At 50.2% G+C, this 24929-nt stretch overlaps 2 protein-coding genes across 2 annotated transcripts; both read left to right on the top strand.

Moving 5' to 3' along the window:
• The first annotated feature begins 6173 nt into the window (after window positions 1–6173).
• On the top strand, window positions 6174–8777 carry LOC149358791 (uncharacterized). Its single transcript, XM_089568909.1, has 3 exons — window positions 6174–6182; window positions 7439–7666; window positions 8256–8777. The coding sequence occupies exons 1-3, from the start codon at window positions 6174–6176 to the stop codon at window positions 8775–8777; spliced, it is 759 nt and encodes a 252-aa protein (XP_089425035.1).
• Window positions 8778–20163: 11386 nt separating this feature from the next.
• On the top strand, window positions 20164–23703 carry LOC149358790 (uncharacterized). The gene is made up of 3 exons (XM_089568908.1): window positions 20164–20172; window positions 22236–22451; window positions 23182–23703. The coding sequence occupies exons 1-3, from the start codon at window positions 20164–20166 to the stop codon at window positions 23701–23703; spliced, it is 747 nt and encodes a 248-aa protein (XP_089425034.1).
• Window positions 23704–24929: the final 1226 nt, after the last annotated feature.

The following is a 24929-nucleotide window of genomic DNA, read 5'->3' as shown; positions in this document are numbered from 1 at the left end:
CATTCTAGACGAAGTTTCCTCTTTAGTATTCCAAGCTGCGACTAGCTGACACTAGTCAGCGATCTATGTTGACACTGAAGCTCACGGTCATTAGCTTCTGCAGTAGCGTCGTTGACGACCGGTTAGTTCGGGCACGAGTTATCCGGGCGTGTCCGCTAGTACGCGAGCATCTGATGCGGCACGTTGTCGCTTTGTTGACGGCCGAGAACATGGTTTAGGCTTGGATATGTATCAGGATGGCCCATCGAGTATCCTTGGAACAGACACTGTCAGGCTTCAGCTTAGGCAATTTCCGTCAAAGAATAAGATCCGTGCCCTGAAAGACTTTTGCGGTCACCGTTGCTGCAAAACTTCGGGAGCTGCCTGGAGTGGTGCTCGTATTCTTTTGATTCTCTGAAGGCCTTGCAGACATGTCCCACCCTCTCATCGACCTCCTAAAAAAAGACACAAATTTCTTTCGGGAGCCACACCTAAGCCTCCGCCGCGCTGATCTCAAAGCCCATAATGACTCCAGTGGTCATGGAGTAGGCGCTGTCCTTTCCCGGCTTAAAGGTGCACTGAAGAGGAATCTGAACTCGTCTTTTTGCCGTGGGAACTCGATCTACACGCTCCCAGCATTCTTAGAAACTTCGATTTATTGCCCTGTGCAGCCGATTTCCCTAATTAAATCGGATTAACGACCGGCTCCAGCCTTTTTCTTTTCGATTCCCCGCATAAGATGGGAGGAGTCGACCAACGCATGGAGTGCCTTTCGGGCAGTCACGTGGCGACTTTGCTTTCGCTTTTATGGTTTCTTTTAGGTTTCCGTGATTAAATAGGTCGTCAGAGACTACACAGCTGCAAATTAGGCCCATGGAAATAAAAATATGTGTGGACTCTTTGCTTTCGTCGATCACTACGTATCACTCCGCCGATGACAGAGCGGCAAGCCGCCACGGGACTGGGTGAAAGGTTGGTCGACTCCTCCCACCGTTTGCGGGAAATTCAAAAAAAGAAGGTGGGAGGCCGATGTTATTCCGATTGAAATGAGGGAAATCGGCCGCGAGGGGCACTAATTCGAAGTTTCCACGAACGCTCGGAACGTGTAGATCGAGTTTCAGCGGCAAAAATACGAGTTCAGATTCCTCTTCAGTGCATCTTTAAGTGCGCGCACGACCGTGCGATCGCCTACGCCACCCGCTACATCTACGCGTCAGAGCGCAATCACTCAATCGTAGAATGGCAGTGCTTAGCCCTGGTGTGGGCCGTTGGGAAATTCCACCCTAATTTTAGTCAACGTTTTACGGTTGTCACCGACCACCCTGCGCTATGTTGGCTTCGTTCTCTAAAAGTCCCTACGAACTGGCGGCCATTGGGCAGGTCTCTAATGCGATAGGCACGCTTCAATCTGACGTAGATTCCATCTTTACTTGATGTAAATTTTGGTAAATGGACCTTAATGTTAACAAATGCAATAAAAAAGTGCAAACTCAGGCGTGTGTGTTGAGTTACTAATAACTTGCCTTCGTATAACCTTAATGGCATGATTATAGATTCTATACACTCTCATATATGCCTCAGTGTTCACATTACTAACGATCTTACCTAGGCTGTTCATGTTACTCATGCGGTTAACAACGCCAGCAAAACATTTGGATATCTTCGCCGAAGTTTTGGTAACGCATCTTCATCTCTGAAACGTTTACTGTACACAACGCTCACTTTGCCTAAACTCGAGCACGCAACATCAATATGGGATTCTTTCCATTAGAATTTAACGCACTCGCTTGAAATGGTGCGAAGCATCGATGCTCGGTTCATTCTCTAACTACAACAGAACTGCAAGGATCACCAGCATGAAAGGTAATCTCGGTGAGCCATTCCTTGCTTCTCGTCGTAGAACACTTCGTCTTCGCCTTTTCATAAACTTTTTCGCTATTCTTACCTGCGCGAAGAACTTGTTCTACCCCCACAGTACATGTAACCACGGGTACACCCCACCCACAACGTTGGAATACCATTCCGCAGAACGAAAACATGCTTCTATTCGTTTTTACACCGGACAGTCGACGAGCGGAAGCACCTTCCTGCATTACTGACACTAATCAATGATCACCGTTTATTTCACGAATGCATTAGCTAAGATTATTTAATTAGCAACCTTCTGTAAATTCACTCTCATGTTTCTGTGTTGTGTTGTATTACTTTATATAACCACTCCCCTCTATAATGCAATAATGCGGTATGGTATGGGCCTCAAGGTATTTTAAATCCAACAAATAAATAAAATGCCTACAAGAGTACGATTACACGGTGGAATACAAGTCTGGTCGATTAAAAAAAGACGCAGGCTGCCTCTCCCGTTATCCCGTTGTCCTGTGCGACAATCGTGGCAATGACGGCGACGCCAGCCACTTGTTGCTCTCCCATCGCTAATTGGCGAACAGCGCGCGGATGCTGAGCTACACTCCATTATCCACTGCCTCAAAAACATGCCATCTGACCTTTCCATGGCGTTAGTTCTCAAAAATGACACTTTATACCGCAGCAACCTTGGCCCGGCAAGCCCCGACCCGTGCTCATTGGCCGCAAGCACCTTCGCATTGCTGTCCTTCAAGAGCTCCACGATCTCTTCACTGTTGGTCATCTGCGTTCATCAAGTGTGTCTTCGATTCTTTTGATCCCACCTCTGTCGATCTGTACGCCGCTGTGTTGGTGCCTGCAACCTGCGCCAGCGCAGGAAACGACCCTCGCACACTCTCTCAGCGATCATCTTCCAACCTATTGACGCCCTACCTTAACATTTCTACCTTGTCGGATTAGAACTTCTGGGGCCGCTTCCTCAGTCCACCTCCGGAACTAGATGGGTTGCAGTTGACATTTACTAAGCTACCAGCTACGCAATCATGCGGGCAAAAGAACGAACGCATTTGCACAAGTGACCCGCCTGTTATCATCGCTGACAAAGAGTGGCAATTTTTATACGAATTGTTATGATGTCCGGAATTTGATAAATGTGGCTTGCATGTGCGCTAGCGCAAGTGGCTTTAAATACGTGGTTGAACCAATAATAAATTAGTTGAAAGTCCGGCGACAGTCTGTGTGTGTCTTCTCCTGGTCCTGCGTCCTTTCTGGCTGGTTTTTCTCACTCCAACCAGCAGTGCAACTAATGTCACCGATTTTCTTCCTCATGACCTTATCTTACGTCATGGTGCTCCCCACCAATTCCCGAACACGGCCCAAGCTTTTTTTTTTTTTTTTTCAAACGTTCTCGACGACATCCGGACATCCTCCGTTCTTGCTCAACTAAGCATCACGCGATCGTCACCTACTATCCCTAAACAAACGGCTTCATCGAACGCCTCAACCACACTTTCATCGATATGACCGCAGTGTACAGTCTCTGTCAAAAGTAACCAGGCTCCGTGATTTGCTTCTCATCCGTATAACAGAGCCCTCACGGCTTCCATAAAGATCAAAAAGTTCTTTGAAGGTGAGAACAGGGGTTCTTCTTACCATACAAAGATTTACAGCTTGAAGGCTGGCATAATAGCTTTAATATACGACTGAGAAGGAAAACGTGCAGCCTGGTTACTTTTGACAAAGACTGTACGTTTCACCGAACCATTAGGACTGGGATGTGGCTCTCCTGTATGTTACGTTCAGTTACAACTCCTTCTGCCATAACACTGCCAGTTGCTCACATTTCTACCGTTTGTACGGCTGCGAGCCTCTTTACCTCTGGCCGCGCTGCTTCCTACCTCTGATGCTCCGCTTTCCAAGTGCGGCCGCGACGCCATTGCCCATGCCGACCACGCCCGCCAACAAGCACGTTCTCGCTTATTAGCCTCGTAGGCCTCGCAGCAGGAATACTACGATCGCCGCCACCGCATGGCCTCGTTCTCACCTGGATCCCTCGTGTTGTTTCGGAAATCATCTCTCCGCATCGGACTCCGAAAAACTCCCGCTACGCTAGTCGGTACCGTGCGCTGCGCCAGGTCACTGCTGTGACCTATCAGATCGCCCAGGCTTTCTCCGAGGCTACCAGACGTCCCGCTCGAAGTAATATATCGTGAATGTATGGCGCCTGAAGCCCTACCACTCGCCGTACCGTCCAACACCTTAATTAGCACCGACACGATGATTTTGCGGCAGCGGGGCAGTGCAGCGGATAATACAGGTATCTAGCACAACGGAGAGCTCCTATCGTTAACGTATGCCGGATGGATTACTGCATGCGTGTTCACCGTGCGCAGTATACCAGGTGGATGGTCACGTGGGCCTTTGCGCAAGCATAGCAGGTATACGGTAATCTGTTATAAGGCTATGCTAGTACGTTTGTACTCTGCTAAATATCTCCAATGGGAATCCGGACGACGTGGACAAAGTGTCTTGGCTTGGCGCGCCCTCGGCTCTGGGTGCCCGTGCCCTGGTTGTTTTATCTATTTCTCGCCTTTTCTGCCACGGAACAATATTGCCACGTATCATTGTAGTATTTGTTCGTTCACGCTCAAGGCTGCAGGAAAGGGTCGTTATCACTTTTGTTCGTGACGCGAGAAGCGACCAGACTAATCTCGATTGATCGCAGCCAGGAAAGGCTGCATCTAGGTTTTTCCAGATTACTGTAGATGATCTTGACCTGTTATCTGGAAGTTTCCTTGCCGGCTTTAAATGGAGCGATGCCGCGAGCGGCGGGCATTCGTAGTTCGACGACCGCCGAGCACGCCTGTTGCTTACGCCGCCGCCGAGTGATTCAGTTCTTTTGAGGGCGCAAGTCAGCCCAAATAAAGAGCTTCGTTTGAAAGTCTTTGTTGCTGTCTTCCTGAACGCTGGACTGCCGTCACTACAACGTGACAATATTTACGGCGTTAAGCACGGTGAGGCGTCGCAGCGCTTTTTAAAATGGAATAAGAAGCTGTGATTTCCACAGCTGCTTTTTATGTTGTTCAATAGGGAACAAGCACTTAACTCACCGCCCCTTACATCCTCACTACCTATCTCTTCCTTGAAGACAACTGCGAGCTATATTCTCCCCCGCGAAGAATAAAACACCAGAAGCAATGGTTAAAATAAAGCACTGATTTAGCCCAGGGACTGAGAAGACAACACATCGCTCCCGCTAGCATGATGTAACGACAGAGCTTCTTTTCGCGCCCCGCCGCCCTAATGCAACCAACGCAAGGGAGATCGCGGCGGCGACGAGCCAGCGGGCGAAGCAGCCACTCACGCCAGTATACCATGGGTACGGAGCTGGGAAGGACACCGCTTGCCCATGCAAGGTCCAGGAACGTCTCAAAGGTAGGCCCAGGTCGCCGGAATCACGGGGCCCACTCTCTAACCGAACACTAACCGTAAGGCCCTTCATCTCGTTTACTAAGATCACAGAAATGAAGAGTGAACTTCCACACCCCGCATTCCTATGGAGTTACGACCCTAAAGTAAATAAGTTGCAGGCAGGCTGTCGGATTTCCGAGCAGGTGTCTTGCAGATAGCGGCCAAAAGCACCACACACACGTTGCAGAATACGTCAGTGTTTTCACCGATTCATGCAGGAGAGGAAATGAACACCCCACGGTGAATTCTTGCAGGGAGTAAATGGCCATCCACATGATGCACTCGCCGGACGGGGATATAACGCAGCATATTGCAATAAAAACATTGCAACGCTGCGTTGGAAATCCGAGGTCATCACAATGATACACTATAGGCTCAGCCCAGTGAGGGTGTTCATCATACGGCAACACCTGCACATTAATTCCCATGTGAAGAAACAGAGCTCTGTGTCCGCCACCGCGCCGAGGGCGCACGCGGTAGGTTCACATCTTCATGCGATTATTCCCGGTCGAAAGCGGCGTTGAAAGTACCAGTGCCCAGTGAAATGTGTTCGACGAGTGATTCCAGGACAGCGTGAGGGCGAGGCGTCAGTCTTGACAGGCCTCGGCCTTGCCGACTGATCCCATTACGTGGAAGCGACAGCGGGGCGACAGCGGAGCAAGACACGCCGGAAAATGAGAGGCAATCAGAAGAGGAAAACAAAAGCGAGCACTGCATCTGCATCGTCCCCGCTTTGGCATGCATTCCGGCCAGCGGCCGGTCGCATCCGTGAGGACCGTATAAAAGCGCCCTCGACTGGCGGTCTGGACACATCCGATCTCAGCACCGCAGCAGCAGCGCTGCAGAAGTAACCAGCAAGCATGTGGAAGGTGAGTAGACGGCGTCTTCGTCCCAGCTGAGACTCGCAAGGCAGCTCGCTCTTAGGAGCCTAGACCAGGACTATCGAGACCTTTCGAGCGCCGGACTTGCTTTTGCGAGTGTAGAAGTGTCGCCTTGCTCGGCGCCGCTAGAGCAAGGTTCCGCACAGAGCGCACACGGATTCCTACAGAGCCAAAGTCTTCAACGGATTGCATGGAGTTACAGAACCAATAGAACCAAGTGAAGTTGATGCGATCAAATTGTTGATTAAGAACAGGAATGAAACTGGTGGTTTCCGAGATAAAGGAAGATATGGAAGAGTTAACGATAATAATATGCAGCTATGGCTATTTAAAGAAAAAATCTAACAGATATTACCCACTTGGCTACTGAAAGCTTAATAATGCGTTGTGACTTCAGAGAGCTTCAAGCCTGGCAGCACTATGTGTAAGGAGTGCGTCACTGATGAATGGATTATGCAGGATAAGCCGTTTCGATCCGATTGGTCCGCATGTTGAAGCAAGCCCTCCAAAAGTTAACTTCTATCAACCGCAACGGTTCCTCAGCTGTAGCACTTCTCTAAATTCCTGTCATGTCTTCAATACGCAGGAACTAGTGCAGATAATCAGACTTAAAAGAAACAGTTGTTGAGTATTTGATGCGGTCAGCTTCCAGAGAACATGAGGACGGCCTATGATTAACTCCAAAACCAATGGGCTTTGCAAATATCAAACGCCCCAATCATCGAATCATCGACTGGCCCAATTCGCTGCAACACAGGTGGCCTATGTGAACTCCCTAAAGTTACCTTTTTGGTTAGACGGCCCAAGAAGATATAATCTAGGCTCTAGTAAAGGCTTGCCTATGTAAAAAAATGCTGTAACCGTTTTTCCAGCTTGTAGAAGACTAGAGTAGTTTTCTGTGCGCCAACACAGAGTAAATTCATAGGACATAAATGTTCATGGCATCTTAATCATGAGTGCACTGAAATATCAAAGACCGTCAGACTGTTCTACATGGTGCATTTCCTGGTGACGCTTGAACCGTTTTCATACGATCTACAGTTCAGTGCGCATTATAAAGAATAGGGGTAATTAAGCCAGTACTTATTATTGGCAATACAATAACTAATTGCATTACCGCTTCATATCTGCCACTCCTTGGCTAACACTTGTCTCGTGCTGACGAATTAATTGGGTACTATCCTGGTGCCCTGCACTGCGTACGTTCTGCTGACAAGACCGCCGCTGAGTCATGTCGCTCGCAGGTAACGTTCTCCGCCCTCTGCCTCGCCGTCCTGGCTAACGCCGGCAACCTTGGTGGTGGCTTCGTTGGCGGCGGTTTTGGCGGACTGGGCGCTGGACTCGGAGGCGGACTCGGAGGTGGTCTCGCCGTACACCATGGTGGCGGCTTGGGGGGAGGCTACGGTGGTGTGTATGGAGGTGGACTCGGAGGTGGCTACTACGGAGGAGGAGGCGGTGGATACTACGGCGGAGTAAGTGGTCCGAGAAGAAGCCAATGGGGAAAGTTGCACCGCTAACCGGCGTGGTTATACCGCCAACGCTGACTATGGCATGATTCTTTTAGCGACAGCCTTGACACACGCGTACACGAAATGAAGAATCCACCTGCATGACGTTTTCGTGTGGCCTTTTAACCACATGGCATTCATGACATGTTCATGTGATTTCTAATGGCAGGGCACTTTCTTCAGAGCAACCACTGCCTCATTAACAAACATCCTTGATACACAGCGGATGAAAGCAAAAGTTTTCAGTTACGCCAGATGACAATGACGCTAACAGGGTTTACACCCCAGAATGCGCCCTCCACAGTTGAAGCTCCGAGCTTGCAGGTCATTATGCCCTCGTTTCGTCATCTTGCAAAAGGAGGTTCGATATGAATGACAAGTCCTTAAAAAAGTATATTATCGTGTTGCTCTATCATAGCATATTGATAGTGCTTTATTAGAAAAGCTTGGCTCATTGGAGATTAAGTTTTAGTGTGCTGCGTCGACGGCTAAGTCGAAAAGCCACCGAGGAGTGCCAATTTGCAGTAATTAGTTCCTTAACCGTTTTCCGCAGGGCTACAGGGCGGCTTACGAAGACGTAAGACCCAAGCCGTTCAACTTCGGCTACGTCGCTCAAGGTCTGGGTGGTTCCAGCTCTCGCCAGGAGGTCGCCGACGGCAGCGGCCGGGTCCAGGGATCCTACACAATCAGCACGGCTGAAGGTGGACAGAGGAAGGTCAAGTACGCCGCTGACGCGGGTGGCTTCCGCGCCATCGTAGACACCAACGAGCCCGGCACCGCCAGCGAGAGCCCCGCCGACGTGGCCTTCCGGTCGTCCCAGCCGCCCGCCTCTGTGCTTGCGGCCAAGTACGGACCCGCTCGCAGCGGGTACGGAGGCGGTGGTTACGGCTACGGTGGCGGCCTGTACGGAGCTGGTGCTGGCGGATACGGTGGCGCCTACGGCGTTGGAGGCCTCGGTGGCTATGGGCTTGGAGGATACGGCCGTGGCGTTGGGGGATTGGGTGGCGGAGTCGGCGTCTACCGCGGTGCCGGAGGATACGGAAAGCACGGCGCCGGAGGCGCTGGCTGGTGGTGAACAAGCCATCTGCACCTGCGCGCCACTTAGTGCGCGTGCATGAAATGCTGCGTCCCGCCGTTGACGTGTCTTCGTCCTTCTGTGTACAGGTGTCGGTGTTTTGTCGTGCGCTTGCGAGCGGGTTCACTGCTTCTGGAAGGACCCGATTTTGCAATGCTGCTGACTGTGGTGTAGGTTCGGATGTGGTGTGGTCCTTCTTTTCGCTTCTGTTAGGAAATAAACGTAAGTGTTGCCAAAAGAAAAAATTGTCATACGATTCTGCTTTCTCATTTAAGTTTTTGACGAGCGCAGCAGCTGCACATTGGTGAGGACGGAGGGGCCCAGCGAGTTAGGGGGGGTGTCGTTCAGGGCAGCAGGTCCCGGCTCCAAAGGAAGATGGCGAACTCCATTTAGGAGGAAAGTGTACAGAAGGTTTATTCACATATTTACAAGCGTAAGAGAAGTGAGAGACCTGAGTGAGAGACGATTCTGCCGCATTCGTTGTCGACTTTTATACCCTTCTTGGTCCCCAAATTCCCTAGGTTGAGGACGCCCACGCCGGAGTGGGAGAGGCCTATAACTTTCACCTCTGCGCACAAACACAACACCGCACTTAGGGTCACGCCCCTGTCACGTGTTGATTCCGAGGGAAATAAGGTTGCCGTCGAGGCGTTGACTGCGGTAGGTGGTGGTTTCTGGCCAGCTGAAAGTCCCGCGGGTTACCGACATCTGTTGTTCCTCAGATGGCATCCGCCGCTCGAGGCCGGAACAAAGAGGTCACGAAAAGGCCAGAAAGTGGTCCTTTGTCCTTGGAGATGTTCAAAATGTTGCCCGCCAGCTCGTCGCGGTGCTTGGCACGCCAAAGAGCCAGCCCTTTGTCCCCCTGCACGCTCGCAGCAATTAGGGAAGATAACGTCCGTCTCCCCGCGGCGGCGGCGGCGGTGTTCGACACGTGCAGGCACTTCGGAAAGGGGGTCTTGTTTTGCTTAAACTTCAGCCCTTTCGTTTTCATCCTGCACTCCGACCGGACAAAGTACATAATTGGAATCAGCTGTCACTGGGTCCCCTGTGTGGTCCATGACAACAGGCTTGGGGCAACGGTCGCCGAGTAGAAAGCAGGTACTCTCAGCCACCCAGGAGACATATGTGTGCTGGCTGCTCCCGCCGCTGCTTAGCCTTCGCCGTACCTTGCTTAACGACGGCCCACGTTTGGTGGTAATTTCTCCCAGACCCGCGTTCTTCGACCCTGACACCGCATCTTGTTTCCCGATGACACACGTCAGGAAGTAGTCTTTCCAGGCCCGTGTACTAGGACCTTAAAGGGCCACGGACCACCTCAGCTCAGCAGACACTCTCTACCTCTCTTTCAGCGAGCCTCCTCTCCTTCCATTCCCTCCTCGAAATTCTTCTCTCCCGCTCCTCGTCGAGTAGGCTCGGCAAGGCAAAATCACCCCTTCCTTCTCCGACGTAAGCCGGAGGCGTGGTGTCTGTGGAGTGCGTCACGGGGTTACGTCATGGCCCCGCCTTCAATAGAATTCTTTTCTTGGTTTTTGCTGCTGGGGCTGAAACAGCGTCGTCGCATTTTCTCCGCACACTGAACGATCGAGAGGCGCGATCGGCTCGACCACCTAGACTTGTTAGCGAGCGCACCCTTTCATACATCTGTTTGTCATTCCCAGTTAGCGAGCCACCTTTTCATTTTTTTTTTTAGGCCTCCCCACCGTTTCACGAGCGGATGGGCGGAAGTCGTTTCTGTTCGAAACACACGGCGAAGTGCGGACCCGGCAACCGCCCGTTTGCTTTTCTTCATGTGTGTTTGTGTTCTGTGTGTTTGTGTCTTTTCTCCGCTCCGAAGCCCATGTCGTTCATTGGAGTCAGGGCGTACGCAAGATGCATGGAGGATAAGCGGTGTCTATGCGGAGCGCTCAAGTGGACGAGCGAGGGAAAGGCTCTGCTGCACTACTAATTAAAACCTTGTTTTGGGGGGCTCGCATAGAAGAAAAGAAACTGAGAAGGGAGCGCGCACGCAGAGCTTCTCGTGACGTGATCACGGCGGGGGGGGACGGGGGGGGGGGGGCGAACCAACTCCCTCAGTTTTACTATTTTTTACTTTTTATGGCAAGGGTTCAAGGCTGTCGCCGCACGCTCCCTCCGCAGTTTTTTTTTTTTTTCCTTCATGCGGGTTTGGAGGCATGAGCCAGAACAGAAGGCGCTGCGGAAAGCCTTGTGCAGACGCGCGACGCCAAGGCTACACCCAACCTTCTCCCGTCAGTCAGAACGATGCACCAATGGAGTGCCTTTAGCCAAAGTAGCCACCCTTGACGTCAGCGGTGTGCAGAGTAGTGGGCGGGGCCCGTTTTTGAAGGAAGGAAAGAACGAACGGGCTTTGATTTGAATTTTCGCAGCTTTTCGGGGCGCGCATGGCTCTAGTATTTTGCAGAGGTTATCTTCGATGCCTCATCTATGCAGTGGGCTTGTTTTTCAAAAATGTCCGGACCCTGGTCAGTGGCCCTTTAACAACATGTTGTGTCAGCTGCACCCCACGATCTTCTTTTCACCTACTCAGACCTCTCCTTCTTTCACCACATCGGTGAGAGAGGGCGAACGTCGTACTACCACACTGAGACATCGAGTAATCACGTAATCTATGGGTTGGGGCGTTCGTGGACTTGCCAGTTGCGTTCCGCGAACCTATTTTCGCCTGTTCTGACCTCCTACCCCACATTCTCCTTCAGAGCGCTTTCGCTCTCTTTATGCTTGCTCCTCTGACCTCACCTCCCCATCCTCTTACAGGTAACGCCGACACCAACACTGCCAAAGCCACCGAGCGGACGCATAACAGCTGGGCTGTAAAAAATGTTTGCAGTTTGCCAATTTCGTCAAAACCATCAGTAGGCTGAAACAGGCTCCCGGCGACTTTGACGAAGTTGGTCCATTCGTAGCGTGGACGACCGCAGCTTGGGGTGCACTCCTTCAGCATTGCCTAGTACTCTCATGCTGGCTCTAAGAATCGCCATCCCAAAGGGGCAAATAGATGCCATTGTAATAGTGCAGCGTATAATGTGAACGGCGACGACGCTAACGACGTTTCTTGGATAAAAGCGTGCTCTCTGCCGTGAGTGCCATCGGCGGACTGTGCTCATTGCCTTCTCTGCCACGTAACATCTTTGGTGGAGGGCTGAATACGCTTTTAACTCGTCGAAGCTTCGGAGCGGTCGTCATGTCGCTACTACCGCCGTGGCTCAATTTGGCGAGTCATGGAACTCTATACACGGTGTTTCACCTCAGATTTTACACAATATTTAAAAAATAGGCTTTTTAAGTTAGAATAGCGCTTTTTGCCGCATAACATAGTCAGCGGTGTAGTGCGTCAGAACACAGCTAAGATGTGCTAACTGGCAAGCTGGTTAACTAATACTGAATAGTTAACTTTCTAACTATTAATGTTAGGCTCATTAATTATTGAGATGCGTGTAGTCCACTGTAAGTAATATCCAAATCAGTTTTTAGAATTTCGAAAATGCGGTTACCCTCCGCGCTGTGGCCCAACAAATTTTGGCTATTACGACGGGTTGCGTGCACTGGCGAGGTTGCTTTGTCTGCAAGCTTCTCGAAAGTGCATGTATTTTGGCGCGATGTAGCAAAAATTTGTTGGGCGATAGCGCTGAGGGTAAACGAGTTCTCGAAATTTTAATGACAGATATGGATACTACTTACGGTTGGCTACACGCCTCTTAATAATTAAGGGGCCTAACAATAATGATTTAAAAGTTCATTGTTCAATATTAGTTAGCCAGCCTGCTAGTTAGCACATCTGAGCTGTATTTTGATGTACTACACCGCTGACAATGCTATGCCGAAAAAAAGCGTTCTTCTAACTCAAAAAGCCTATCCTCAAGAACTGTGTAAAGTGTTAGGTGAAACACCTTGTATATATCACTCTTTTCGTGGTCATGACTCCTCCCACTTATGCTGGCGAATGTAACCTTTTACTGCACTGGACGGCAGGGATATGGTACGGAACGCATGAGGAGCAGCTAACGACTTAGGACACTCAGAGAAATAATGGTGATTACTTATTAGCATCCATCTCAGCGCAGCCATATACGACTAGGAAAGCTGTACAGCTTTCACAGAAGCTTCGCAGCTGAAGAAAAATTCGTCCTCGTCCGGGGTTCGAATCCGGGACCACCGCCTATCCTGGAGAGTCGCTCTATCAACCGAGCTAACCCGGAAGGCTAGGAGATGGAAGTTCGGGGCAGAATTGATCAGCAATTCGAAGCGGGAACTATGCACTTTGTTTGCACGGCCGGATGTTCGGAAGCACGCTCAAAAAAGCAGCTTGCTTCACGCGCCCAGTCTTTGGCGTAGAGTTACATAGCCTACAGTCAAGATGTCTTGACGCCTTTCCAAAATGTGGACGCTGCCATATGTTCGAGATAGAGAAGATGGGCCACATGCCCAAAGGGATTTATTAAGGGATTGCAGATCTCATTTTCGGATTTCATTTGCTCGCCCGCAAAGATTAACTACCGTTGACACAACCATCAAGAAGTACCGTCGCTCTGGGCACTTGAAAAGCTGCTGCATACATCAGCAATTTTCACCTCCCAGATGTGAAGCTGCATCAATCATGACCAGAGTTACTGGACATTCAGCAACTGGCGCCGTCTTCTGGCCCGAACACCCCGTAACTCAATGGGGACATTTTAACTTGTAAGGGTACCGAGAGGTTCTGCGTGAATCTGGTAATTATCAACGCCGACTGCTCTTCCTTGCTACAAAATCTTACTTACGGCAGTTTCCTACGCACACACTAGCTAATTCTGGCGGCCATAGAAAATCAATGGCATCTACGGAAAATTTGAAATTCCCTCTGTGGTTTTATTTATTTATTTATTTATTTCCTCAAGGGTCTCGGTTGAGACATTACATGAGGGAGTGGACGGTATCTGGCAAACAATGGTAAAAAATGTTAAGATGAAAGGCTGGCGACGCTCCGCTTGAATTCTAGTGGGTTGATGATAATGGCAACTTCGGTGGGCAGGTCATTCCAGTCTCGTGCAGTACGCTGAAAAAATGACTGCTGAAATGTCACAGTATGGGCTTGTAGGGGATACACTGCGTTACTATGGCTGAACCGGGCGATGCGGTGGGCTCTTTTTTATGTAGGGGTTATCAAGAGGCAAAGAATGGAAAAATTTATGAAAAAGGTTAAGACGTGCTATCTTACGGCGCGAGGCTAGGGGGGGGGGGGGGTGGGGGGGGGTGGGGGGGGGGGGGGGGGGGGGGGGGCAAGTTGATTCGAGCTTTTAGTGCTGAGATGCTTGAGTGGTAGGAATAATTAGATAGGATGAGTCGTGTTGCGCGGTTCTGAACCAATTCGAGGGCGTTAGTAAGATTATTGTGGTGCGGATCAAAAATAGCGTTAGCATACTCAAGCTTGGGACGCACAAAGGTTTGAAAAGCAAGCTGTTTAATAGGGGGAGGAGCGAGTGAAAGGTTACGGCGTAAATAACCTAGAGCACAATTAGCAGAATTTATTATGTGATTAATATGACAGGTCCAAGTTAGGTCACGCGAGATATGCACACCAAGATATTTGAATGATTCGGATGTTCCAATCTGCAGGTTATTAAAATTATAATTAGGCGCTACGTAATTACGACGACGGTGAATGGACATTAACACGGTTTTAGAAATATTTAATGACATGAGCCATGTTTTACACCAGTCCTGTATGCGAATAAGGTCAGTTTGTAATGCGAGATGGTCGGTGGAGTTAGTAATGCTTCGGTAAACGACACAGTCATCGGCAAAGAGTCGGATATGAGAAGAAATGTTACACGGTAGGTCATTAATATATATCAAGAAAAGGAGGGGCCCGAGTACCGTTCCTTGAGGTACCCCGGAGAGCACAGGTGTTAAGGATGAAGAGTGTGAATTGGCATATACGAACTGCTGACGGTTAGATAAAAACCCTCGGATCCAGTTCAGAACACATGGATGAATATTAAGGCGCGATAACTTTAGTAAGAGACGACCATGGGGGACCTTATCGAACGCTTTTTCGAAGTCTAAAAACACTGCGTTTTCAGCGTTCAGTGACGCACGGCACGTGGTGGTAGGCGCGCAAGCTAGAAGCGTTTGTCCAGATTTCCTAGTCTTGGACACTACCCCCCCCCCCCCCCCCCCCCCTCACTTTCTCCATTTGAAACCCTCTGCTGACCACGCTTCTCAGTCAAATGGGCGTCACAGTCGACTGTGTTCCCTCTCAATATACAGGGTCTGTTCTGAAAGTAGTAGGACTGCTTTTTTCCTGTGCGAACGGGCGGACGAGAGGTGGTCTGCGCGCGCAGGATCATTGAAGGGGGATATTGGGGATGCTGGGGAAAATCGGCAGTCGGCTCTCGGCCGTTGAAGAGAGGAGGTCGCTTGTACTGCGAACCCTTGTCGAAACGTCTCATCACGCAGAATCGTCGAGCGTTTACTGGATCAGCGATACGCGATCAAATTTCGAGTAAATCTTGGTAAAATGGGCAAAGAGACTAACAACATGATTAAGGAGGCCTACGGTGACGTTTCCATGGGTATATCAGGTGTTTTTTGAGTGGAACAAGCTTTTCCGAGAAGGTAAGGAAAGAGTGGAGGAAGACGACCACTCCAGACGCCCTTCGACCAGCAAGACCAACGAAAATGTGTAGCGAGTGAGACATTTACTTAACAGTGATCGTAGAATGAGTATCAGAATGATTGCTGATGATTTGAGCATTCCTCAAACCCAAGTTTTTCAGATCGGGACAGAAAACTTATCCATGAGGAAAGCGTGCGCGAAGTTGGTGCCGGGAGTGTTGTCAGAGGAGGAAAAGGCCAACCGCTAGGATCTCCATCATGTGAATGAGGACCCCGATTTTTTGCCCAGCACAAGGCGGCAACGCTGCCTCAGCCCCCCTAGAGCCTCGATTTGGCCCCGCCAGACTTTTTTCTATTCCCGAGAATAAAATCGACGCTCGAGGGGAAACATCACGGATCGGTAGAGGTGGTTCCACAGGCCGTGACGAGGGAGCTAAACAGCATTCCGGTCCAGGCGTTCCTGGAGGCGTACGAAAACTGTAAAACTCATTGGCAGCAGCGTGTAGGTGCGGAAGGTGAAAAATTGTAATCGTTTGTACTATTCTCTTGAATAAATTTTGTTTAAAAAAATGTGTCCTACTATTTTCAGAACAGACCATGTATTCCCTCTCGCCACTTTTGAAATGCCAGTTATTTTCTCCACTGGAGGCACGCCCAGTGCTCTCAAAACGCTCATTTTAATGCGGTAGCACTGGACTTCACAAATTGCCATTTCGCGTCCGTAAATGAAAAAAAAAGTCGCTGATTGGTTGAGAGGGAGGTGACGTCGGACGGTCACCTTGTGACATCATCCCAACTGCCCTTTAGTGTAAAACTCTCGAGAAATACGTAAAAAATGAACTAAAAAAGTAATTGCGAGGGGAAGCCCGCACAAAAACCAGAGGTTATCGCAGGCAGCAGCCTGCCCACCGTGGCAGGTGGCCATTAAATTAATTCAGGTCAATTCAATTGCCACCTGCCAACCGCGGCACTTTACATCATGCGATTTTGTGTCTTGCATTCTTCACAATAGTATTTGACTGGTCACAAGGAGGATGACGTCACAGGGTCGCGTGACACGGTGCTGGTCTCGTCCTTTCCCGCGCAGCCAGAAAACGGCGAGACAAGCAGGTTGGGAACAGTTGGGGGAAATGTTGATGATTGGTCAAGATGGAGATGACGTCACAAGGTCACGCGACTATAGCGCTTATCGCCCTTTCACGCGCAACTGGGAGAGGGCCAGACAAGCAGGTTGGGCGGCAGCTGTCGACGGCATCTGTGCCATCGAAACGGATGAAGACCCAGAAGAGACATATGTAGATGAACTGGACGAAGATATATTCAGCGCATGATTTTGTGTATGCCAATAAAGATACGATGACACTGACCACATAGTGTGTAGGGTGAAAGAACTTACACAAATACAGAAACATGTAGCAGCAACGTTGTTTCTAATGTTGTCGCATTCCACTCGTAAGCTGACTTAAGCGTCCTCATATTTTTTTTTTTCCACGGGACTGAAATATTTCCAAGCGCTATGCATAACTATTGCATTCGCGAGCACGCTTTTCGCGAGCACGCTATTCTGTATGAACTCGTTATCGGTGCTTAAGGCTCTGCCACACGCCGCCCTAATACCGTATCGCACAGAAGCCATTTACTGGTGCCCTTTATTCAAAAACACCCTCACACTACGAACACTTCTAGCGTCCAGCAACGTACGGAATCCCAGCTCCCGCTAACTAGCACCGATGAGCCGGCACTCGTCATCTTAATACGAAACACGGGATTACGCTATTAATATGGGTTCGAGGCTTGTAAAAGACGCGCGACAGGGGCGCAGCGACACAGTGGACCTAGGTCAAAGCTTTCACCGCATTCACACGGGGCTCACTTCCACACCCATACCCGCGTAAACTAGCAAAGGGGAAGAGCCAAAACGCCGTCTTTCTCAATCGATCGCTTCCGCTGAATCCTCTTCTGTCGCGCACAGAGATCGCGAAGCCGTCTCGTTCTCAAGCGTTGCTGCTGGCGGCAGTAAATATCTCCTTCCCCTCGCTGTCAGCAAACGAGGAAAAATAAATCTAAGCGCACACCGTCGTCGTGAAAACATAGATCATGATGTGAACCTGAGCCCGGACTCACGACTCCGATCGAGATCTTAGTATGAGTGCAGACTCAAAACTCAGACATGATTTCCAAGCGAGCCCGGACTCACTCGCGACTCAAATAATGAACTATGTACATGTGAGCATGAGGAAGCCCGATTGTGTAAGTTAGTCACGACGTATGTCCCGCCATGAGACTGCAGTTTGCTCAAACTTTTACTGTTTGTACGGCTGTGAGCCACAGTGACCTCTGGCCACGCTGCTTCCTAACTATGATCAGCTGCCTTCCGAGAACGCTCGCGAAGACATTGCCCATGCCGACCACGCCCTCCAACTAGCCCCCTCTCTCCTATTAGCTGCGCAGGGCTCACAGCAAGAATACTGCGACCGCCGCCAACGCATGACCTCGTTCTCATCCGAGTTCCTAGTGTTGCTTTGGAAGTCATCTCACCGGATCGGACTCCTAGAAATTTCTCTCCCGCTATGCTGGCCAGTCCGTACGCTACGCCAGGTCACCGCCGCGCCCAACAAAATCGCTGAGGCCTATCCCTGGAGGCCACCGCACGTCTCGCTCAAAGTGATATATTTCACGTATCCGCCTGGAGCACTACCACTCGCCGTGCTTTTAAACTCTTATTAGCAAAGAGACGGTGCTTTTGCGGTCGGTCGAACTGTGTAACGGATAATGTGAACGGCGATGACGTTAAGTGTCTTGGCTTGCATTGTGCTCTCTGCCCTGGTTCTCCTCGGTGGACCGTGCTCTACGCCTTGGTTGTCTTGTGAATTCCTCTCCTTCCTTCTCTACCATGTAACAACGTTGAAGATGGTCAGCACGCTGAGAACTCGCAGTACTTTATAAAGCGGAAGGAGATTCTGCGATTCCCAAGGCCGCGTCCTCTGTTCCTCAGCATAGAACAATAAACACTTAACACCCTTTACATGTTCCCTGCTTTTCTCTTCCTTGAGGACCACCGCGAGCGATGGTCTTGTCCGTAACCAGTAAAGCACCACAAAGAAGGGTTAAAACAAAACAAAAATTCACTGCTGGCCAACAAAAAACGCTCACAGGTGCCACTCAACCAATATACCGAAGAAACTGAGGACACAACCCATCGCTCGCCCTAGGATAACGTTGTGCTAACGACAGAGCTCGTTTTATGCGAAACTCAGCCCTCGTGCAACCAACGCAGGGAAAATCGCGGCTGCAACGAGGCAGCGGGCAAACGCAGCCACATTCGCCGATGGACCATTGCTACGGACTCTGGAAAGGGCGCCACTTCCACATGCAGTATACACGAAGGACTCAAACGCTGGTCCGGATCACCGGGATCGCGGTGTCCACGCTCACGCCGAACTCGCGCGGTGGGTTGCTTCGTCGCGATCACGCGCATGTTCGCGACGGTTTCCGCAAAAAACCTGCCGGCTGCTCTGTATCAGCTAGTCGGTCTGATAAGATTGTACCAGCAATACGTGTGCCTGACCGGCATGCAGCGTTATATATAAAAGTACGCTGCTGCCTCGAATAAAGAGCTTTTTGCGTTGCTGCCACTGAAGCGTCTGTCTGCTGCTTAGAACAGAACATCTTAGAACAGAACAGGCAACCGCACTATCGAGAAAAATATTGATCGTGTGTTTACCTTCGTGGTAGTTCTAAGTTCTATCTACAACTCGGATGTTGCAAATGATGCACATTCTAGCAGGAGTGTTCAGTTACTCTTGATAGAGGCGTGAAGTGTAAGAGCAGGAGAGAAGCATATAGACACCATCGCGAAAGTTTCTCATCAAAACGGAATGTGTAGCCTGGTAACGCAGAGGCGAATTAACTCCACTGTGGATAGTGGCGTTCGTACATGACACTGATAAGGTGATGCTTCAAGATGACAAAGATGTAGCGTGAACTTCCACACCTCGTCGTTCCTATGGCACTGTGGCCCGCACGAAAATAAGTTGATCCCAGGCTGCCCGGAACTTCAAGCTGGTGTCTTGTAATTTGAGGCGCACAGCTGCATGCGCATAGGCCATTATATCCAGCGGTTCTTGCGCGAGTGGAAATGAACACTGAACGGAGAATTTTTGCAGGGTGTAAGTGACCATTCACGTAATGCACACGACGGCTGGGAATGTACCGGAGCATATCGCTATAAAAACACTGCAGGGCTGCGTTTGAAATCTGATGTCATCACAATGATACAGTAGGCTTCGCCCAGTGAGGGTCTTCACCATACGGCACCTCCTTCAGATTAATTCCCATGTGAAGAAACAGCGATCCGCGGGTCCACCACCACCCCAAGGGAGCACGCGGTAGGAATTCACATCTTCATGCGATTATTCCCGATGAAAAGCGGCGTTGAAAGTATCGGTGCCCAGTGAAATGTGTTCGACGAGTGATTCCAGGACAGCGAGCGATCGAGGCGTCAGTCTTGACAGGTATCGGCCTTGCCGACTGATCCCATTACGTGGAAGCGACAGCGGGGCGACCGCGGAGCAAGACACGCCGGAAAATGAGAGGCAATCAGAAGAGGAAAACAAAAGTGAGCACTGCATCTGCATCGTCCCCGCTTTGGCATGCATTCCGGACAGCGGCCGATCGCATCCGTGCAGAACGTATAAAAGCGCCGTCGACTGGCGGGCTGGACACATCCGATCTCAGCACCGCAGCAGCAGCGCTGCAGCAGTAACCAGCAGGCATGTGGAAGGTGAGTGGACGGCGTCTTCGTCGCAGATGAGGCTCGCAGGGCAGCCCGCTCTTCGGAGCCTCGACAAGAACCAGGGATTATCCAGACGTTTCGAGAGCCAGGCCTGCCTTTACGAGTGTAGAATTGCCGCCACGCTCTGAGCGGTTAGAGCGCGGGTGCGTGAAAATACCCGACGTATTCCTACAGAGCTAGTCTTCAACGTATTGCATGGAGTTACAGAATCAATAGAAGCAAGTGAAGTTTACGCATTCTACTTGTGGATTAATGACAGAGATGAAAACAGTCTTCGTCCCTGATGATTTATTTTAACGAAAAGGGTTCGAGAAGCCAGAGTTGGCGATTGGTTATAGGGCTGTATGTTCCCGTTCAAAATATTAGATATTAAGCGCTAGCTACTGCGAGCTTAAGGAAAGTGTCGTTGATTCAGGCAGCTTCGAGCTTGACAGCGTGCCACTATATGCAATGCAGTGCTGATGCTAAGTTTATGCTAAGTTTATGCGGAGTACAGCATTTCAAATCAATCAGTCAGGATCTTGAAGCAGGCACTCCGAAAGGCAGTTTATCTCCAACACATTTTAAACTGTGGCACACCAATCAGCTCCCTGTCATACTTGCGCCGCGCAGAAACCAGTGCAGATAACCGGACTGAACAGAAACAGTTTGTCAATGTTTGATTGGATTAGCTTCCCTAAGAAATGAGTGGCCGCCTTTGATACACTCTAATCGCAATGTGCTCTGCAAATACAGCATGGTTAAACGATACCCATGGACTGCCGTTAGCAGCGATGCGCAACGGCTAAAGCACAAGGAAGAATGTAGACGCAAGCCAACTGACCTGCTAGGAATCCATAGTTTCATCTTAATGGTTGGACGGCCCTGGGGAGATATAATTCGGCGTCAAGCAGCAGCCAGCGCCAGGGGAAAATGGTTGAAACAGTAGGTTTAATTTGCCAAAGACTGAAATACTTCTCTTTGCCTCAACACCTGAATCAAACTTAAAAATCAGTAAGAAAATAAGTCAGAATTCTTGTCTTGCATGGCACATTTCCCATTGATGCTTGAAACACGCTCATACCATGTCCGTTGTAGTGGATACTTCGAAGGAGTCAATAATTAATGTTCTAGCACTGATTACAGGTGATATTTCATGTGCTGTCATAAAGACTAATCTTCTTTCAATAGAGACATGCCTTACACTCCATATCGGCTTCTTTGTCAGTTCTGCTTACATATTCGCATGACTGCAAATTAGGGGCGTGCTTTAATCATTCTCTACTTTCGTGCAAAAACAAAAGTGTGGACCAGTTCTTCTAGTCTGAAAAAGAATGGTCTGAAAAAGAATGGAGTAGTTCTCTCTGTCGCGGGCTGGGAACATTATTTTCTTTCTTTTTCTCTGCCCACACTAATATATGTCACTTTCATTTTTCTTTCTTTTTAAAGCCCTTTCTAACATATGCCCCAACGCAGTATAAATTCACAGGAGAGGAATGTTCGGGACACCATAATCATAAGTTCTCTGCAGGATCTAAGTCTGTCAAATAGGCCTGTATGGCACATTTTCTGGTGCCGCCGCGGTGGCTCAGCGGTTATGGTGCTCGGCTGCTGACCCGAAAGACGCGGGTTCGATCCCGGCCGCGGCGGCTGGAATTTCTTTGGAGGAGAAATTCTAGAGGCCCGTGTACTGTGCGATGTCAGTGCACGTTAAAGAACCCCAGGTGGTCGAAATTTCCGGAGCCCTCCACTACGGCGTCTCTCATAGCCTTAGTCGCTTTGGGACGTTAAACTCCGTAAACTAAACTAAACTAAACATTTTCTGGTGACGCTTGAAACACGATAATATAATATGCAGTGCAGTGCGCATTATGAAGCAGCAGGCATGTGGTATTCTAGCACTCATTACAGCTAATACTAATACTGATTACAGCTAATACTAGCGTTTCATATCGGTCACTCCTCTGTTAACTCTTCGATCATAATGGCTTGAATTAGTTGGGTGCAATCCTCGTCCCCTGTACTGCGCACGCTCCGCTGACAAGGCCGCCGCTGAGTCGTGTCGCTCGCAGGTAACATTCTCCGCCCTGTGCCTCGCCGTCCTGGCTAACGCCGGCAACCTTGGCGGTGGCTTCGTTGGCGGTGGCCTCGGCGGACTGGGCGCTGGACTCGGAGGTGGTCTCGCCGTACACCATGGTGGCGGCTTCAGGGGCGGCTACGGCGGTGTGTATGGAGGTGGACTCGGAGGTGGCTACTACGGAGGAGGAGGCGGTGGATACTACGGTGGAGTAAGTGGTCCGAGAAGAAGCCAATGGGGAAAGTTGCACCGCGAGCCGGTGGTCATAACGCACACTCTGACTATGCCATGACTCGTCTCTTTTAACGCTAGCCTTGAGACTCATGCATGCACATTAGGGCATGAGTTCTGAGATCCACCTTTATGACGTATTGATGTGGTCCATTTACCACATCATGAGCGTGTAACGCCTAATGGCAGGGGACTCTAGAGAGAGGGACAGCTCTATCATTAGCCAACATCCTCGATGGCCAACGCATGAGAGCAAAAGTTTTCACTTACGAAATCAGTTACGACGACATTGACACCGGTTACAGCACAGAATGTGCCCTGAACAGCTAAAGCTGCGAGCGGATAGGGCTCCCCTCTTTATCCTGCGAAAAAGGAGTTCAAATGATAAGGAAGGTAGCCAAGAAAAGTACCTTGATGGGCTACTCCCCACTATCCAACAATGGAATGAAATGAAGGCGGCTGATTTTTTAGTTTATTTCTCGCGAGGGAATCTAACGCATGCATGTGCAGTAGTGAACGTTAAATATACTCGATGGCGCTTCCCGGCGTGCTTGTCGTAGAGACGACCATGATGAGATGATATCGTTTTCTTAATAAAAGGATAGCTCTCTGGCCTAAAAGTTATGGTCGGAGGTAAGGGTGCAGGCAACGATGAAGCCGGTCACCGAGGTGTGCCCCGCGATAACTCGTGCCTTCCACGTTTTCCGCAGGGTTACAGGGCAGCTTACGAAGACGTGAGACCCAAGCCGTTCAACTTCGGCTATGTCGCTCAAGGTCTGGGTGGTTCCAGCTCTCGCCAGGAGGTCGCCGACGGCAGCGGCCGGGTCCAGGGATCCTACACAATCAGCACGGCTGAAGGTGGACAGAGGAAGGTCAAGTACGCCGCCGACGCGGGTGGCTTCCGCGCCATCGTAGACACCAACGAGCCCGGCACCGCCAGCGAGAGCCCCGCCGACGTGGCCTTCCGGTCGTCCCAGCCGCCCGCCTCTGTGCTTGCGGCCAAGTACGGACCCGCTCGCGGCGGGTACGGAGGCGGTGGATACGGCTACGGTGGCGGCCTGTACGGAGCTGGTGCTGGCGGATACGGTGGCGCCTACGGTGTTGGAGGCCTCGGTGGCTATGGGCTTGGAGGATACGGCCGGGGCGTTGGGGGAGTGGGTGGCGGAGTCGGCGTTTACCGCGGTGCCGGAGGATACGGAAAGCACGGCGCCGGAGGCGCTGGCTGGTGGTGAACAAGCCATCCGCACCTGCGCGCCACTTAGTGCGCGTGCATGAAATGCTGCGTCCCGCCGTTGACGTGTCTTCGTCCTTCTGTGTACAGGTTTCGGTGTTTTGTCGTGCGCTTGCTAGCGGGTTCACTGCTTCTGGAAGGACCCGATTTTGCAATGCTGCAGACTGCGGTGTAGGTTTGGATGTGGTGTGGTCTATCTTTTCGCTTCTTTTAGGAAATAAACATAAGTGTTGCAAAAAAAAATTGTTATACGATTCTGCTTTGTCGTTTAAGTTTTTGACGAGTGCAGCAGCTGCACATGTTGCGCCACCCTGGCGTCAGCTGCACCCCACGATACTCTTTTCACTTACTCAGACCTCTCCTTCTTTCACCACATCGCTGAGAGTGGGCGAACGTCGTACTACCCCACTGATATGTCGAGTAATCACGTGATCTATGGGTTGGGGCGTTCGTGGACTTGCCAGTTGCGTTCCGCGAACCTATTTTCGCCTTTTCTGACCTCCTACCCCACATTCTCCTTCAGAGCGCTTTCGCTCTCTTTATGCTTGCTCCTCTGACCTCACCTCCCCATCCTCTTACAGGTAACGCCGACACCAACACTGCCAAAGCCACCGAGCGGACGCATAACAGCTGGGCTGTAAAAAATGTTTGCAGTCTGCCAATTTTGTCAAAACCATCAGTAGTCTGAAACAGACTCCCGGCGACTTTGACGAAGTTGGTCCATTCGTAGCGTGGACGACCGCAGCTTGGGGTGCACCCCTTCAGCATTGCCTAGTACTCTCATGCCGGCTCTAAGAATCGCCATCCCAAAGGGGCAAATAGATGTCATTGTAATAGTGCAGCGTATAATGTGAACGGCGACGACGCTAACGACGTTTCTTGGATAAAAGCGTGCTCTCTGCCTTGAGTGCCATCGGTGGACTGTGCTCTTTGCCTTCTCTGCCACGTAACATCTTTGGTGCCACGTAACTCGTCGAAGCTTCGGAGCGGTCGTCATGTCGCTACTACCGCCGTGGCTCAATTTGGCGAGTCATGGAACTCTATACACGGTGTTTCACCTAAGATTTTACACATTTTTTAAAAATAGGCTTTTTAAGTTGGAAGAGCGCTTTTTGCCGCATAACATAGTCAGCGGTGTAATACGCCAGAAAACAGCTAAGATGTTTTAACTGGCAAGCTTGTTAACTAATACTGAATAGTTAACTTTCTAACTATTACTGTTAGGCT

This window comes from Amblyomma mixtum, chromosome 2 (genome assembly GCF_055824585.1).
Source record: "Amblyomma mixtum isolate Tamu chromosome 2, ASM5582458v1, whole genome shotgun sequence".
NCBI classification, from domain to species: Eukaryota; Metazoa; Arthropoda; class Arachnida; order Ixodida; family Ixodidae; genus Amblyomma; species Amblyomma mixtum.
This window is presented reverse-complemented; position numbering and strand designations above follow the sequence as displayed.